The 13,099-nt window shown below is 38.4% G+C and overlaps 1 protein-coding gene across 3 annotated transcripts in view; it reads left to right on the top strand.

The window, feature by feature from the left end:
• NSMAF (neutral sphingomyelinase activation associated factor) overlaps window positions 1-13,099 on the top strand; it is a 77,268-nt gene that overhangs the window by 25,159 nt on the left and 39,010 nt on the right. For all 3 annotated transcript variants that reach the window (XM_031013961.3, XM_055349148.2, XM_063709279.1), the window contains exons 3-9: window positions 98-176; window positions 272-339; window positions 419-455; window positions 4,097-4,147; window positions 11,839-11,910; window positions 12,193-12,240; window positions 12,346-12,398. In XM_031013961.3, the coding sequence (XP_030869821.2) occupies window positions 98-176; window positions 272-339; window positions 419-455; window positions 4,097-4,147; window positions 11,839-11,910; window positions 12,193-12,240; window positions 12,346-12,398 (408 nt within the window). The remainder of the gene's footprint in view (window positions 1-97; window positions 177-271; window positions 340-418; window positions 456-4,096; window positions 4,148-11,838; window positions 11,911-12,192; window positions 12,241-12,345; window positions 12,399-13,099) is intronic.

The raw sequence follows: 13,099 nt of genomic DNA on the forward strand, positions 1-13,099 counted from the left end.
GATGTTTTAGTAACCTGCTTTCTAGTTGAAATGTACTATGATTGTCTTGTGATTTTTGTTATGCTCATCAAACAATCTGTTGTACTTGGATCCCTAGGAAAATCAGAGGCTCCTTAAAAATATGTTCAAAATCGGTGATTTTTGAACCAGATTCAATATCCCAGCCCATCATCAAGGTAAATACATTTTAAATATGAACAGAAACATTCCTATTTTTTGTGTATGTCTTATCTTTCCTGATTTTTATAATATTTCTCTCAATTTTATCCAGATTCCTTTGAGAGACTGTATAAAAATAGGAAAGCATGGAGAAAATGGAGCCAATAGACACTTCACAAAGTATGTCATTTTCACCACTGTTTAATTTTACTTCAACCAAAAAGCTGTATATATTTAATGACTTTTATCTGTATTTTAGGGCAAAATCTGGGGGTATTTCACTCATTTTCAGTCAGGTAAGCACATAATAAATATTTTTTCCTAATCTGAATGAACATTCTTATATATGTGCATGAATGAAATTACTTGTAGAGATACCAGATGAAGACCATGGAATAGAAATCAAATGCTTTTAGAATTCAGTCATTGAGAAATATAGTTTTAAAAAGATGTGATCCCTAATGAGCTTCTTCATGTTTATTAAGTGTGTGATATCTGTGGGCTTGCATTTTGTCCTTGGAGCTCTCATGATTTATGATTTACGAGGCTTGAAATGAAGGGATGCAGCTCTTCCCGTAGCTTCCTAGCTATTTAGAAGGTGAGAGTCCATTGCCATGCCACTTAAATGATCTCAGGGACTTAGGACAACCAAGGCAATGACTTGGGATTGGTGGTCTTGTATCATTATGACCCTTGTGGTAATAACCTTTTGTTCATTCCAGATTTATTCCCTTTATATTTATGCACCCACCACTGCACTCAATATAGGCACGACAGCATTGGCAATAAAAGGTCAATTAAAACATGCTTTTTCTCCTGTCGTATTATTAATTAGTATGTAGATTTAAAAAATTGTAAATAAGAAGGGACTACTTTCTTTTGGCTCTGGGTTTCATCTGCTTCATCTTTAAAGCGAAAGGGTTAGCAGATGTTGCCTTGACAGCTCTCGTTCCTTGGGGTGTTGAAGTGTTCAGAGAAGAATTGTTCTGGGATGAATAAGGGATAAGAAAAGCTGCGGGAACAAAGATGCACAGACTTTCTGACTTCAAAACTTGACTTAAATCCTCTCATGCAACAGAGCAGAGTGTCCCTAGGAGGCAGATGGGGAGGGGAAGAGCATGCTCCCAGCACTTTTTCTATCACCGAAGCCTTTTGTTCACAGAACACTTTTAACATGTGTTGAAAGTTATTTTATGAAAGCTGAGAGGTAGCAGATGATTTGATTTTCTACATCTACCTTCCATGATTCTATTAATTTTAAGGAAGAAAACATTTCACAGGCTTCCTCAACTTCATGTTGTTTTAACTGGTATATGTGAAGACAGTGACAACCATCTACTGCTCTGGGGACCAAACATCGTTATTAATAATTCTGGTCCACCTCCATACTCTCATGTCTATCGTGTCATTTTACTTCATGACCTGGTTTCACAAAGCCCATATCTTGAAAGGAAGAGGTACTTTTTGACTTGGAGATAGGGTTTTCATTATAAAACTATACATTTTAGTTATTTTAGTAAAAATTTAATAACTTTGAGCTTAGGAATAAAGCCCCCAAATTCCTCCACCTACTTTTTTAATAGTTTATAGAAGAGGTCTTGTATGAAACCAGCTCAAAACCAGCCCGACACAAGCTACTCTTTCAAGTATTATTTAAAGCTTCCTGTGTCAAGTATACAACCAGGCAACTTTTGGGTTTTTTGATTATATACTGGGTCACAAGATCTCAGAAATATAGTACGGTGCTTTATATTTAGAGAGTTTTGCTTCCAATTTTTTTGTTGCTGCTAAAGAAGGGTGTGTGCATGTTTATATGAATAACAGATTCAACTCATGGATTCAATAAGTATTATATTCAGGGCTCTGGCAATCTAGGGAAGAACAAGATATCTGAAGCCTTTTGCTCCATGGACTTTACTTTTCAGTGGGGGAGACAGACAATAAACAAATGTCTCCTCTAATGTCAGGTAGTAACAAATGCTATGAAGAAAATGAAAGCAAGACAGAAGGGTAGAAAATGATAAGGAATGTTCTCATGCTGCTTTAGAAAGAGTAGTCAGGGATGCCTCACTGAGAAGAGGCCACTTACCAAGAGACTCAGAAGGCTTAAGGCATTGAGCTGTGCAATTATCACAAACACTGGTATTCCAGGTACAGAGAGTGGCGGGGGAGAAGCCTGAAGGTGGGCATGTCCTTGACAGGTGGGAGGCGCAGGAGTGTGAGTTCTCCTGGGGTGCGTGAGTCAAGGAGAACACTCAAGGGAGGCTGGAATAGGGGCAGGGACCGTGTCATGCGGGGTCTTGCGGGCCAAGGTAAGGACTTAGAATAAAGCGCAGAGAGAAATGCCACTGGAGAGCTGAAAGAGAAGGGGCGTGTCTGATTTGTATGTAAGTCTCTCTGGGGGCTGGGTAGAGAACACGCTGTACAAACCAGGGCAAGAGTGGAAGCAAGGAGACCTATTGGAGTGTTCCAGGAATCCAAGTGTATTGAACCACGATGGTGAGAGGTGGTCATTGTCTAGGTATATTCTGAAGAAAACCCAACAGATGTGCTGACGGATTGGTCGCAGGGTATAAAAGGGAACAGTCAAGAATGACTCCAATGAGATAGACAGTAGTGCCCTTTATAGTGATAAAGAGAGTTGGGAAGGAGCAGGCTTCAAGTAGGTTGTGAGATTTAAGATGGCCACGAGAACTCCAAGGGGAGACGTCCAGCAGGCATTTGGATGCATCCGTCTGGGTTTCAGAGAGGAGGTAGAGGCTAGCAAGACATACTGGGGAGCTGGAAGTTTCTAGAGACTTTTTAAAGCCCTGTGGCTGGATAAGATTTCCTGGGGACTGAGAGTGGACAGAGTGGTGTGAGAACTAAGGCCCTGCAGCTCTCTAACTTAAGAGATTGGGAAGAAAGCAAGGTCCAAAAGTAGACGGAAGGAGTAGCCAGTGAGGTTGGAGAGAAGTAGGAGCAGGTGTCCAGGAAGCCATGTGGAAAACTGCTTCAGGAAGAGCCATCAGCTCTGTCACATGCTCTGAGAAGGAGAGTCAAGGAAGACTTGAGAATTGATTGTATGGTGACGTGGAGATCTTATGCACTTCATGTGACCATCTAAAAGTGGTTTCAATAATATGGTAGGGATGAAAACCTGTCATGGGCCCAAGGGAAGGTACAGACAGCCCTTGCAATGAATTTTGCCACAAAAGGGAACAGACATGGCAAAAGGAGGATGTGAGATTAAGGGGAAGTATGTGTGTGGGGGTGTGTGTGTGTAAAAGGGAGAGAGTGCAGTATATAATCCTAAGAGCAAAGCTTTTGAATATCTGACAGGTTTGGGGAGGTGTTCACATTCTGTGCCCTAGTAGAGGGGCTGGACTTTGAGAGCTCAGGCAACTTCCATTGTTGCAGGAGGAAAAGCAGTGATGAAAGTACAGGTACAAGGAGATTGATGGCTCTGGTAGATGGTGTCACTTATTCCACATAGTTATTAATATACTATGTGAGGACCAGTGGCCCAGTGCATGTGAAAACACCATGTGCCCAGATTACCTCTAAGTTTTCTTTATGTTAGTGAACATATTTCCTACCACAGTAACTTTGTTTTACCCGTTTCTTAAAAAATCAGTACTTGGATTAGCCTCCTTCCCTGTCTGCTTGGTTACTTGGTGCAAGTGATGGCATTCATAAAATGTCTTCTGTATGTATTTATCTTGTAATTGTTGCTATCTTGTTGCCTGGATGATTCTCTTTTTAATTTGATATTTGTTATTTTAACACCAGTACTTTAAAGCCATACTAGTACTAATACTAAAGCAAATACTTCTGGAAATAGAGATTATATAACAATGATTTAAAACTTTTGATTGATAATGTTCTGATTTGTAGTTACTCTTTACAATGAAACATTTTGGTTATTATTTTACAAGTATTGCTTTTTCTTGCTCAGGTATATTTCATTAAAGAACATAATGTTGTTGCACCATATAAAATAGAAAGGGTAAGTAAAGCTTTTCATGTATTTCCAGCAATTTATATAGTCATTTTGAACAATAAAATTTTGTGACTCTGTTAACATCTTTAATCAAATATAATAATAATGAGTATTTAAAAGCTTCTTACCTGGAAGTTATAACAAAATTACCCAAGGGAGCCACAGATTTTAGTTCAAGAGAATTCAATTAACTTTTTGACTTAAAAAAAAAAGTGCCAAGAAAAAAAAACACCCAAATGATTAGGTTAGAAATTAAAATCAGAATATGCATTATTTATAAGATTGTTTACTGGGTGTTACTGAGAATTTATTTACCAGTATGTTACTAAAAAATTTAGTTTTAAAAATATTCTGGAAATATTTACTGGTTATAACATACTCTTATTTGAGAACTCAATAATAATTTGTAAGTACTCTTAATTAGGTAGAAACTATGAGTAGACTTGGATACAATGTCTGGTTCCCTGGGACTTTTCACTTAAGCATAGACATTTCATTTAACTATTCTGTACTTTAATTCTTTATGCTTCAGCTTAATACATAGTAGAGGGATAACTCCTACTAAAAGAGAGTTTTTACAGGGCCTAAGGATAGGGCTAGTGCTTCTTATAATGACGTCCGAGTGAATTAGGAAAAGCCACCATTTGTGGGCAAACATAGTCCCACAGGCTGAATCTGAATTTCAGTTTCAGGCCAGTCTGCAATCTCTTAGGCGGCACAAATTGTATACTCAGTGGCCTCTGGGTTTTACGGACAAGAAATACTTGCATGTGCTGATTAGTCAGAAAGTATAAATACTGAGATTTAATTATTCTCAAGTGGTGCTTTTGGCATTTTGGGCAGGATGGTTCTTTATTGTGTGGGGCTGTCACTTATATTACAGCTCTTTCCCCTAACAAATGCCTCTCGTACACTGCTCCCCTTGTTGTTACAGCACCTCCACACATTGACAGAAGCCTCTGGGGGCAGTAGGAAACCCTACCCCCAAGTTGAGAACCACTCACCTGGGGTGCCCTCCCTCTAAAGGCTCTCGTGAGAGCCAGCTGAATTGCATACCTGCACATGGTTCATTGAAAGATTATGTGAAAGGAAATAAAAGTGAGGTTGTCTGAGTAAAGAAAAGCTCTTTTGTTCCAATGTGAATTATAATACCAAAGCATTCTCAGATTAAAAAAAAAAAGGGTGAGGTGGAATGACAGCAGCAAGATGGCGAATAGGAAGTTCTAGCCCCTCCTTCCTCCTGTGAAGACACTGATTCAACAACACATGGACAAATTCCCTTTGTGAGAAATCTGGAAACCAGTTAAGAGGATCCTGCACCCCCGGTGAGCATGAAACTAACCACATCAAAGCCGGTATAAAAATTTATGTCACTATCTGGCCATCCTCTGTCCCACACAGCACCACATGATTGGGAAGAAATTTCCCAGCCTCTAGCTTCTCCCTGGAGAGGGAAAGAGAAAACTGGACTATACATCCAGAGTTCTGACTTTTCAGGGGAGCTGCCCAAGGGACTGGCTTCTGTCTCTTCTGTCTCAGAGTACAGATGGAACCCTGCATACTCTAGATGCCTGGAGCCACTGATAACAAAAGAGAGCTGGGTAGCATGCTACTGCTTCAAAGGACCTGTGGTACAGCAGACATCTAGACACGAGAGACAGCAAAGGATTCCAAGCTTCTGAAAAAAATGAAACCAATAAATTTCTCTAATTAGGAATCTACATGCATAAATCCAGAGAAGACACTTCCATAGAAAAGGTTTGAGAGGCCTCCAGCATCTCTAGCCAGGCTGATTAATGAAGGTCTCTTTCTCTGTATGAAGCCAGTCCTTAGAGACTGGAGAGGTAATTGTTTTTGTTGTTGTTGTTGTTTTTAATGTGTAGATATTAGCACAAAATTAGAGGGAGCACAAAGAATCAGAGAAAAATAGTCCAATCAGAGGTACAAAATAAATTTTCAGAAACCAACCCTAAAGAAAAGGGGCTATATTAATTACCTGACAAGGAATTCAAAACTATTGTCATAAAGATGCTTAATGAGCTCAGGAAAATTATGCATGAAGAAAATGAGAATTTTAACAAAGAGAATATTAACAAAGAGAAAATATAAAGAAGAACTGAACAGAAATTTTGGAGAAGAATGTAGTAACTTAACTAAAAAGTCCACTAGAGGAGTTCAGCACAGACTATAAATCAGAAGAAAAAATCAGCAAACTGGAGCACAGGTCTTTTGAAATTATCCAGTCAGGGGAGCTAAGAGAAAAAAGAATGAAAAAGAGTTAAGAAAGCCTAAAGTACTAATGACACACCGTCAAGTGGACCAAATACATAATATGCGAGTCCAAGAAAGAGAAAAGAGAAAGAAACAGAAAGTGTATTTAAAGAGATAATGGCCCCAAACTTGCCAAAACAGAGAAAGGAGATGGACATCCAGATTTAAGAAATCTTCCACATAGGAGGACTTCAAAGATGTCCTTACCAAGACACATGATAATCAGATTATCAGAAGTAAGAGTTAATTTTGAAAGCAGCAAGAGAAAAGTGTCTGGTCACAGAAGAAAGCCCCCACAAAATGATCAGATTTTTCACCAGAAAGCTTGCAGGTCAGAAAATTGGATGATAAATTCAGAATGGTAAAAACAAAACCAAATAAAACAAACAAACAAAAACGCCTGCCAACAAAGAACACTGTATCTGGCAAATTGTCCTTGAAAAAAATGGAGAGATAAGGACTTTCCCAGATAAACAAAAGCTCAGAGTTTACCACCATTAGATCTGCTTTATAGGAAATGCTAAAGTGAGTCCTTCAATTTGAAACAAAAAGATACTAAACACCAACATGAAAGTGTAGGAATTATAAATCTTGCTGATAAAGGCAAATACAGAATACTGTAGTGCTGTAATGGTGGTGTGTAAATCAGTTTAATTCTGGTATACAAATTAAAAGACAAAAGTATAAAAACCCCATAACTAGAAATCTGTGCTAATGAATACACAATATAAATGGATGTAATTTGAGATATCATTAACATAAAAGGAGACAGGTATCTGAAGGAATAGTTTTTGTATGTGACTGAAGTTAAGTTGTTAACAGATTAAAAGAGATTATTATAACTGTAAGATATTTTATATAAGACCCATGGTAACCACAGAGAAAATACCTATAGAAGATACACTAAAGAAGAGTTTTTCCAATATTATCATCTAGAATTTTTATGGTTTCAGGTTTTAGGTTTAAGTCTTTGATCCATCTTGTGTTGATTTTTGTATAAAGTAAGAGATAAGGATCCAGTTTCATTCTTCTACATGTGGCTTGCCAGTTTTCCTAGCACCATTTATTGAATAGGGTGTCCTTTCCCCACTGTATGTTTTTGTATGCTTTGTCAAAGATCAGTTGGCTATAAGTATTTGGCTTTATTTCTGGGTTGTCTGTTCTGTTCCATTGGTCTATGTACCTATTGTTATACTAGTCCCATGCTATTTTGGTAACTATAGCCTTGTAGTATATTTTGAAGTTGAATAATGTGATGCCCCCAGATTTGTTCTTTTTGCTTAGTACTGCTTTGGCTATTTGGGCTCTTTTTTGGTGCCATATGGATTTTAGGATTGTTTCTGATTGACAAAGGTATTTTGATGGGAGTTCTGTGAAGAGTGATGGTGGTATCTTGATAAGAACTGCATTGAATCTGTAGCTTGCTTTAGGCAGTATGGTCATTTTCACAATATTGATTCTACCCATCCATGAGCATGGGATATGTTTCCATTTGTTTGTGTCATCTATGATTTCGTTCAATAGTGTTTTATAGTTTTTCTTGTAGAGCTATTTTACCTCCTTGGTTAAGTATAACCCTAAGTATTTTATTTTATTTTTTTTGCAGCTGTTATAAAAGGAATGGAATTGTTGATTTGATTCTCAGCTTGGCCGTTGTTGGTGTATAGCAGTGCTACTGATTTGTGTACATTGATTTTCTATCTGGAGAATTTACTGAATTCATTTATTAGATCTAAGAGCTTTTTGGATGAGTCTTTAGAGTTTTCTAGGTAAATGGTCATATCATTGGTGGACAGTGACAGTTTGACCTCCTTTTTTCCAATTTGGATGCCCTTTCTTTTCTGTCTGATTGCTGTGGCTAGGACTTCCATTACTATGTTGAATAGAAGTGGTGAAAGTGGGTAACCTTGTCTTGTTCCAGTTTTCAGGGGCGTAGGCAAAGAATTCATGACTAAGAACCCAAAAGCAAATGCAACAAAAACAGAAATAAATAAACGGGACCTAATTAAACTAAAAAGCTTCTGCACAGCAAAAGAAATAACCAGCAGAGTCAACAGACAACCCACAGAGTGGGAGAAAATTTTCGCAAACCACACATCCGGCAAAGGACTAACATCCAGAATCTACGAGGAACCTCAAACAAATCAGCAAGCAAAAAACAAATAATCCCATCAAGAAGTAGGCAAAGAACGTGAATAGACAATTCTCAAAAGAAGATATACAAACAACTAGCAAACATAGGAAAAAATGCTCACCATTACTAATTATCCAGGACATGCAAATTAAAACCACAATGAGGTATCACCTTACTTAGTGAGAATGGCCATAATTAAAAAGTCAAAAAATAATAGACGTTGGCATGGATTTGGTGAAAAGGGAGCACTTTTACACTGCTGGTAGGAATGTAAACTAATACAACCACTGTAGAAACAGTATAGAGATTCCTTAAAGAATTAAAAGTAGAACTACCTTTCAATCCAGCAATCCCACTGTCAGGTATCTACCCAAAGAAAAAGAAGCCATTATGTGAACAAGACACATGCACACACATAGTTATAGTAACACAATTTGCAATTGCAAAAATATGAAACCAACATAAATGCCCATCAACCAACAAGTGGAAAAAGTCCTATATATATACACCATGGAATACTACTCAGCCATAAAACAAAATGAAATAATGGCCTTTGAGCAACTTGGATGGAGCTAAAGGCCATTATTCTAAGTTAAATAACTCAGGAATGGAAAACCAGATTATTGTATGTTCTCACTTATAAGTGGGAGCTAAGATATGAGAATGCAAAGACATAAGAATTATATAATGGGGCCGGGTGCAGTGGCTCATGCCTGTAATCCCAGCACTTTGGGAGGCCAAGGTGGGCAGATCACGAGGTCAGGAGATCGAGACCATCCTGGTTAACACTGTGAAACCCTGTCTCTACTAAAAATACAAAAAATTAGCCGGGCGAGGCAAGTGCCTGTAGTCCCAGCTACTTGGGAGGCTGAGACAGGAGAATGGTGTGGACCCAGGAGGCAGAGCTTGCAGAGAGCCAAGATCGCGCCACTGCACTCCATCCAGCCTGGGTGACACAGTGAGACTCCGTCTCAAAAAGAAAAAAAAAAAGAATTATATAATGGACTTTGGGGGCTTAGGGGGAAGGATGGGGGTGGTGATGAGGGATAAAAAAACTATATATTGGGTACGTACACTGCTTAGGTGACAGGTAAACCAAAACCTCAGAGAACTTATTTATGTAACCAAAAACCACCTGTACCACAAAAACTATCAAAATAAATTTAAAAAAAAATGAGGAAGGAATCAAACTATGTCATGATAAAATGTCAACACAAAGGAAGATAGAGGACAAAAGAGGACAAATGAGCTACAAGACAGAAAACAGTTAAAATGGCAACAGTAAGTCCTTCCCTATCAATAATTAAGTATATCAAACTCCCCAATCAAAAAATATGGAGTGCCTGAATGGATTAAAACAAATAAGATCTAAAACTATATGCCATCTGCAAGAGACTCATTTTCAGTTTAAGGACACAGATAGGCTGAAAGTGAAAGGATGGGAAAAAATATTCCATGCTTGGTAATCAAAGGAGAACAGAGCTGGCCATACTTATATCAGACAAAATAGGCTTTAAATAAAAAACTTTCACAAGAGACAAAGAAGGATATTATGTAATGATAAAAGGGTCAATTTATCAGAAAGATAAATAATTACAAATGCATTAGTCAGGGTTCTCCAGAGAAACAGAACCAATAGGATGTGTGTGTACATACATACACACATATATATACATACATACATACATACATATGCATATACATATATACAGACATATACACCCATCTAGGGGTATATTGCTGTATATATGTATATATACAGAGAGAGAAATTGATTTATTATAAGGTATTGAATCATGTGTTTATAGAGGCCAAGAATTCCAGACCCAGGAGAATGGTATAGGGTTTAGTCTGAGTCTGAATGCAAGTCTGAAGGCAGGAGAAAACCAATATCCCAGCTTGAAGACAGGAAGAAAGAGTGTTTTTCCCATTTAGACTTTTATTCGATTTAGGCCCTCAATGGATCCGATGAGGCCCACCCACATTGGGGAGGGCAATCTGTTTTACTCAGTCTCCTAATTCAAATGCTAATCTCATCCAGAAACATCCTCACAGATACAACCAGGGATAATGTTTAACTAAATATTTGGTCACTCTATGGCCCAGTCAAGCTGACATATAAAATTAATCATCACCATATGTATGTACCCAACCTCAGAACATCTAAATATATGAAGCGAACATTGATAGAACTGAAGGGAGAAATAGATAGCAACACAATAATGGTAGGAGATTTCAATACCACACTTTCGACAATGTGTAGAACGTTCAGATAGGACATCGGTAAGGAAACAGAGGACTTGCACAACACTGTAGACCCAATGAACCTAACAGACATGCAGAGCTTTCCACCCAACAGCAGCAGAATACACTTTCCTCTCAAGCACATGGAATATTCTCCAGGACAGATCACATGTGAGGTCACAAAACAAGTCCTAACAAATTTAAGAGGATTAAAATAATATTGTGTATATTTTTCCAATCATAATGGAATGAAACTAGAAATCAACATCAGAAGGAAAACTGAGAATATGTGAAAATTAAACAACATTCTCTCAAAAAACCAATGGGTCAAAGAAAAAAAAAGAAATTTTAAAATCTTGAGATAAATGAAAACATGATATACCAAAACTTAGGCGATGCAGCAAAAGCAGTATAAACAGGGAAGTTTATAGAATTAAATGTCTACTTTAAAAAAGAAGAAATACCTCAAATAAAAATCCTAACTCTAGGCCAGGCGTGGTAGTTCACACCTGTAATCCCAGCACTGTGGGAGGCCGAGGCGGGTGGATCACCTGAGGTCAGGAGTTCGAGATCAGCCTGGCCAACATGGTGAAACCCCGCCCTGTCTCTACTAAAAATACAAAAATTAACCGGGTGTGGTGGTGCACACCTCTAGCCCCAGCTACTCGGGAGGCTGAGGCAGGAGAATCACTTGAACCCGGGAGACGGAGGTTGCAGTGAGCCGAGATCGTGCTACTGCACGCCAGCCTGGGCGACAGAACAAGACTCTGTCTCAAAAAAAAAAAAAAAAAACAAATCCTAACTCTATACCTTAAGGGTTTGGAACAAGAAGGGCAAACTAAACCCAAAGTTAGAAGAAGGAAGGAAATAATAAATAGAGCAGCAAATTATGTAGACTTGCTCCCCTAGAACTCTCATTCCAGTGGGGAAGTTACACTAGGTAAAACATGCAGATTTTATCATAGCAGGTTCTGTACACATGTTCTTAAAGTAGCATAGTTTGGCACACTTCTCTTCCTGTATTTTGATATCTTCTCCTTTTTGTTAGGGCAAAATGGAATATGTTTTTGAATTGGATGTTCCCGGGAAAGTGGAAGATGTTGTGGAGACGTTGCTTCAGGTAAGCACTTGCTGGGTAGAAAATTCAAAGCAAACTGAGGCAAAAACTGTTTTTATAAATTTCGTATTTATATACCTTACCCAAATCATCATCTGTTTTCTAAATATGTAGCAGATTGACTTAAAATGTTGAGTTTAAAAACTATATTAGGAAGAAGCCATAGGTATATCAGAAGTAATCTTGACTGTTAACAGAATGATTGCTGTTTCTCATTGCTTCTAAAGAAATACTTCATATCATCTGAGAGAAAAAGTAAATTCATGTCTGTTTATGATACTGTAGCTTCACAGAGCATCCTGCCTTGACAAATTGGGTGACCAAACCGCCATGGTAAGTATTCTTAACAATGTCTGTCTCTGATTGTCAATGAACTTGTATTGATATTTTACTTATAAATACTTATATTCGTACTTTTTTCTGGTTCTGTTTTAATAGATAACAGCTATTTTGCAGTCTCGTTTAGCTAGAACATCATTTGACAAAAACAGGTAAGTTTCTAATGATCTTTCCTAATTAGAAAAGTGGTGGACATTTTCATCTGTATGCCTCATTCAGCAAATCCAAGCCTGCTGTCATCATTGGTCTCACCCAAAACCTGCTTGTCTTAGAGAATGGCTCAGCCTCAGTGCAGGAGAACTCTCTAGGGCTTCCTCAACTCTTCTCCATCCTGATGTCTGTCAGTCAGAAAGGTCTGTTAGATGCTTCAGTTTCTGCTTCTGTGTTTTCACATTGTGTTGCCTCAGTTCAGGCCACCGTCACCTCCCACCCAGAACACTAGCACAGCTTTTCGTTCACCTACCTGACTCCATCTTCCCTTCTCCACTTTTCTTCTCCTCCCTCTACCTGACATTGTTTTAAAATATGTTCTTTCTAAGGGCCAGGTGCAGTGGCTCAGGCCTATAATCCCAGCACTTTAGGAAGCCAAGGTGGGAGAATCACTTGAGCTCAGAGTTTGAGACCAGCCTGGGCAACATAGTGAGATCCTGTCTCTGCAAAATTAAAAATTAAAAAATTAGGCTGGGCACGGTGGCTCATGCCTGTAATCCCAGCACTTTGGGAGGCTGAGGCAGGCAGATCACGAGGTCAGGAGTTCAAGACAAGCCTGGCCAAAATAGTGAAACCCTGTTTCTACTAAAAATATAAAAAATTACCCAGGCATGGTGGCAGGCACCTGTAATCCTAGCTACTC

This window comes from Gorilla gorilla, chromosome 7 (genome assembly GCF_029281585.2).
Source record: "Gorilla gorilla gorilla isolate KB3781 chromosome 7, NHGRI_mGorGor1-v2.1_pri, whole genome shotgun sequence".
Lineage (NCBI taxonomy): Eukaryota > Metazoa > Chordata > Mammalia > Primates > Hominidae > Gorilla > Gorilla gorilla.